Below are 5759 nucleotides of genomic sequence, written 5' to 3'. Positions count from 1 at the left end.
CCAGCTGAGCCATCCTGCCACCTGTTGGCAGCTCAGCAGCAGCTCAGCTTGGGCGCAGCGTCACTGGCCCATGTGGGAATCGAACTGGTGACCCTATTGCTCAGAGCTCATGCTCTTAACCAACAGAGCCATTTGGCCGGCCCCTTTACGAGTTATTTTAGGTAAGTGCTTTCCAAAATGACTTCCCAAATACCTTTGTATTTTAGAAAGCCAAAATCTCTCCTACTTATCCCAGAGAGTGGGGGAACTCCCTCATCCAGCATTTCCAAGGTCGGTTTTATGTCACAAATAGAAGCTTTAACTTCAGCATCTTTACTTAAATATCTCCACAACTAAGTAGGATCACACACTAAAACTTAAATAGTTAATCGTGCTTCTCCACCTCCATTTGTAAGAAATGTAAGAAAAAGTTACCATACAAGAACAAATGAAGCAGGAGGGAGAGAGGGCGCAGAATTCAACATACAGTCTCTATACAGCTAATTCAGCAAAAGAGGGCAAAGACACAGGTGTACCAAATTTTCTATGACCCAATTATGCATATAATGTTTGCATTATTTGTTGCAAATCAGATACTTTTATATTCTTGTTACTTTAAATCAATATCATGAAGCCTTCATAAAGAGTCCCTACTTTTATCACTTTCAAAAATCTACATATTTTATATTTTGAATTTCTTTAAAGCAGAGAATCTTTAACTCTCCTTCTAATTATCTTAATGCAAGATCCACAAAGCAAATGAATTACATTTATGGTGAGCTCAGATACCGCAGAGGACAATGAACCGTGGCAATTTTTATATCGTAAATAGTCTCTTTAGCCAAGTGGAGTTCCAAAAAACAAACAATAAATCTTTACTAGAATTTTGAGAAAAAAACAAGAAAACTCGTGTTAAAATTACATACCTTTATTCATTGTTTTAAAGTCCTAAGAAAAGTAAGCTATTTAAATGTTTTTTACTTATAATCTCCCAGTACCTATAAACTTTCTTTAAAAAAAACCACAAAACATCACCATATATTACTAGGCAAGGTAAACAACTAATTTAGATATGGAATGGCCCTAGATAACATGTCAGGTCCTCAAGTTTGAAGAATTGCACCTATGTGCATGCAGTTCGTTCACAGGCTATCTCGAATGATATGACATCGTTGTTTAACAAATTTTTATTAAAACACACCCACCTACCACATTAGAGACTGAGTCATTGGAAATGTTGTACAATATAGGGTACTCTGACATCAGTAGAATCTCCATTGTTAAAAGGCCCATCCATCACCATCATGGTGACATATGAAATAAATACCCTTTCTTCAAGAAAACTTATAAATGAAGGTTTTACACTTATTAGGACATTTCTTGGCCCGCCTTCAAAATGATGAGGCCACTGGGAAAAGTGGAGGAAGAAAGGGTGTCCCTCCCATGCAGTTTCTCACCAAACACCACAGGACAAAATGTGCCCATATCAAACTTTTTTTTTTTAAAAGGTTGCCAACCTCTCTACTAGACAGTAGCATTTACTTATTTATTTATTTATTTATTTATTTATTTATTTATTTATTTATTTATTTTAACTGGAGAGTTGGGTAAGGGGAACAGTGTTAGGGAATTGAGGAAGGGGACCAGCCAAGTTACTGTTCTTCAATCTTCGTTGTGGAGGGCGCCAGTCACCATCTGGCTTCCTGTTGGCAGCTCGTGGCCTCTAAGCTCAAGGTGCTGTGTTCAGTCTTAGTTGCGGGTGGGCATAGCTACCATCCCATGCGGAGTCAAACTGGCAGCCTTGTTGTTAAGAGCACACGCTCTATCCACTGAGCCATCCGGGCGGCAGCTCAGCTCAAGGTGCCCAATTCAGTCTTAGTTGCGGGCGGGCGTAACCCACCATTGAACAGGCAGTCTTGTTATACCAGCTAAGCCATCCTGCCACCTGTTGGCAGCTTAACGGCAGCTCAGCTCGGGTGCAGAGTCACTGGCCCATATGGGAATTGAACTGGTGGCCCTGTTGCTCAGAGCTCGTACTCTTTTTTTTTTTTTTAAAGATTTTTTTTTTTATTGGATAATTGGGGGGATGGGAACAGTACTGGGGAATTAGGGGAAGGGGAACAGACAAGTTGCTGTCGTTTTTGTTCTTCAGTCTAGTTGTGGAGGACNAAAAAGACAGGAGGAAGTCAAGAAGTCAGCACCATCTGCTTCTGGTCGTATGTATTTAAGGTGGAAAACAGTAAGTAGGCATCCATTAAAATGACAATCCTGTCACCCTCAGCAGAGATACTATGAGAATAGTAAATGGAGGATGGCATAAGGTGTTTATGCCTTTCCCACAAAACTGCTACAGGTGCATTCGTTTTCAAGTTGTCCATCTGCACGCTGCCTTGGAGGCAGAGTGGCGAGATTAGAAGACAATGACCAGGGACTCCATCACGGCTTCTTTGCTGCTTCCGCCTAATTGCTGAAGGAGCACCACTGGCTACTTCTGTTACAGTCCTGATGAGCAGCAGCTGCCAAGAGCCCTGTACCAAGTAGTCCATAACAAGGAACAGGGGTTTCGGTCATTTAAAAAAGACATGTTTGAAAAACAACTGGGAGTCGGTCTTGGGGACAGAGCAGGGAGTACGGAACCATCAGGATGGCAGCACGCCCGGGGAGTCAGCAGCCAAAGCTGAAGGGCCCCCTGATCTTCACCTGGCTCATTCACTTTTCTCGGGAGAGGAATAAATCCCTTCCACTTTTTCTCTTTGGAATAAAGGTTCTTCAGGTTTTAACAGGGTCCTGGAAACCCTCTGAAACTGTAGGCAAAATCTGTGTATATGTAAAATTTTTTTTTCTGGGAAAAGAGTCTACAGCTTTCATCAAGTTCTCAAGATTTCTGGACACAAAAGGAAGATAAGGAATCCATTCATTTAAAATCTTTTATTCTGGGTTGAAAACATCTTATCTTTGTGGCTTACCAGTTTTTAGAGGGTGAGTACGTGTGTATTTCATCAAAGAATCTCTCTGGTTGGTGTAGGGGATAAGGGCTTGGCCTCGTCCAGCCACCAAACAGCACCAGCAGGTCCTTGTACACGACCAGAGTGGCTCCAGCTTTGGGGGAAGGATAGGACCCTGGGAGAAGGCATAACAGCATGGTTAGGATTTGGGGTCTCACGACAAGCCATAGGTAGGCTGTCTATAGATCACCTATCCCTGGAAGGGTGACAAAACAGAAACCAACACTACAATATAAAGCATAAGGGAAACGGAGAGACAAAACTGGGTTTGCAGACCTGAGAGAAAACCAATCTATACATGTTTTATAATTAAAACAGAGAAACCTGAGTTTGAGGAGAGTTACTTGGCCTCTCTCAGGCCTAGTTCGCTCACATGAAATTAGGGATGAGAATACTTATCTCAAAGGCTGTTTTGCATGTTAAATAATACACTCAAAGCACCTAGCACAGTGCCGGGCACATAGTAGGTGTTCAATGTTGATTCTCTTGCCCATCCCTTTAATAAGCTTAACAGAGATCACAAAGGACAGAATGTGAGGGACCCAGGGATGAGTATAGAGAGAGGCTAGACACCTGGATGCCACTTAAAAAGAACTGCTACCAAACATAGGTAAAAATAAGAGGAGGCAAAATGCAGTTCTCATTTATCCTATGAGTGAAATGTTACCATAGCAACCTCCAGGCCCTTAGCTACGGGCCTCACTAACACAAATGAGAGCAGATTTCAAGGCTCGACACGAAGGCATTCCAGTGAAATTGCAGGCCTTACACCAAGCGTGGCTACTAAGGCCCTCCAGACTGCACCTCTGAGCTATCTATGTTGACCAAATTTTGAAGCAACAGAAATCTGGCTTATGCTGAAAAACTTGTTGAAAGTGAGAAATACGAATTCAATGCAACTCTCCTTTCCGGCATCTCACCAAAACTCACTCCATTTGATGAAGACCTCTGTGAGGGACTATATACAGAAGATTCTCAATCCCTTCTCTGAAATTCCAAAATCCTCAGAGTTCTGAAAACCCATTATTTTCAAAACTCATTTGGCCACAAAACTTGACCTGAAACAAGGCTCTGAATAGTCTTTGTTTAATCTGCTTAGTGTGAGTATTCCCATGTGTTGCTGTAGGAAGAGTAGTTAAGTTTGATTAGAAGGTGCTGCTCTAGACTCCACCAGAGGTAGAGGTATTATAAAGGTATATACATCATCTTCCTGTTCTAAAATTTGAAAAATTCTGAATTCCAAAACACAATTAGCACCAAAGGTCTAACTTAAGGAACTATAGTTAAACCACAGCTCTGAAGCCAGCCTGCCTGGAGTCAGATCTCAGCCCTGCCATGAATCTCAGGCCAGTTTCCTGCCTCAGTTTTCATATCTATTAAATGGAATAACAACAGAACCTGCCTCATAAAGTGGTTGTGAAGCTTAAGTGAGTTAAATCATGTAATGCATTTAGGGCAGTGCCTGGTATTATTATTATTCTTAAAGCAAATTAATATGAAGTTAATGCCAGATCAATTAGTCACAGACATCTATCTGATGGTAGTGCTATCTACATGGCAGTTTATGAAAACAGAACTGAACTGGTGGACATATTTCACTACTAGTATATGGTTAGAGTATTCCTTGCAGAATAACTCGCTCAAGAAAGAACAATGGAAATAAAATTGTAACTGACAGCAGAAGATATGAAAAGAAGTCATCCAAGTCCCAGCAAGGTAAATCAAATACATCAAACGTGATTTGGAAACAAAACACAATGGTTAACATGATAAGACTAGTTTGGGTTCGCTCTTTCATGCAAACTCTGTGTTTCCTGTAACATCTTTTAAAACAAATTATCAATATTTTATGAGGCAAGGCAAGACAATGTTTACCAGTTCTGGGTTCAAAGAGATTACAAATGTAGTATAAGAATACACATCTCTTAAGGAGAAAAACTGTTCATAGAATTAAAGAGTGCTGGTAAAATGTGATATATACAATCAAGCCTGAGGAAAGGCTATGCTTTAGGCCTGCACAGTCCAACACAGCTACAATGAGCCACGTGTTGCTGGTGGCTACCCAACTGGAGAACACAGATACAGAACACTTTCCATCATTACAGAAAGTTCTACTTTAGATAAAGGATTTTAAATTCATAAACTGTGCCTATGGTTAGGGGGTATGGGGAAGGTTGTAGGGGTGAATGGGTGACGTGATTGATTTAAGAGAAACGAACAATTACTGCTACTTATAATGACTACTAACAAGGATGACTAATATTTATTGAGAATTTATTATATGCTAGGCAACTTCCTAAGTACTTTGCATGTATACTAATTTAATCCTTCCCGAACTCCTAGTTTTATTCCCATTTTACAGATGAGAATACTGAAGCACAGCTCATTTAAGTAACTTTCCCAAGTTCACAGAGCTAGTAAGTGGCGGGGCCCGGATTCCAAACCATTTAGTCTCAATGTAAATACCATTCTCTTAACCTTTATATCAAACTGCTCTCCATGCATACAGATACATTCCTTCTGAGTGTTGCCACAAACACTTCAGACACTTTAAAAGGTCTGAGTGTTTCAAAGCTGAAAAAGCTCTTTCTTAAATCTTAATTAATTAGGTAAGCCACAGGCCTAGAGTAGACAGAGATAAGTCAAGTCAACTGAGCAGTCTATTCTTAGGACCTCTTTCTCCACAAGGCTCTGGGTCATTCTTTGCTTCTACTGCAGGACCCTTTACTTGTTCTCCAGACTCTCCAAGGAAAGGTAAGCTGGGGTCAGTGACAA

At 40.7% G+C, this 5759-nt stretch overlaps 1 protein-coding gene across 1 annotated transcript in view; it reads right to left on the bottom strand.

Moving 5' to 3' along the window:
• Positions 1–5759, bottom strand: part of FBXO42 (F-box protein 42) — a 97010-nt gene that overhangs the window by 9765 nt on the left and 81486 nt on the right. The window contains exon 5 of the mRNA XM_019654849.1: positions 2946–3099. Coding sequence (XP_019510394.1) covers positions 2946–3099 — 154 coding nt within the window. The remainder of the gene's footprint in view (positions 1–2945; positions 3100–5759) is intronic.

The sequence above is a fragment of the Hipposideros armiger genome, unplaced genomic scaffold (assembly GCF_001890085.2).
Source record: "Hipposideros armiger isolate ML-2016 unplaced genomic scaffold, ASM189008v1 scaffold_232, whole genome shotgun sequence".
Lineage (NCBI taxonomy): Eukaryota > Metazoa > Chordata > Mammalia > Chiroptera > Hipposideridae > Hipposideros > Hipposideros armiger.
Note: the sequence above shows the minus strand (reverse complement) of the source record. Positions and strands in the feature narration are given on the sequence as shown.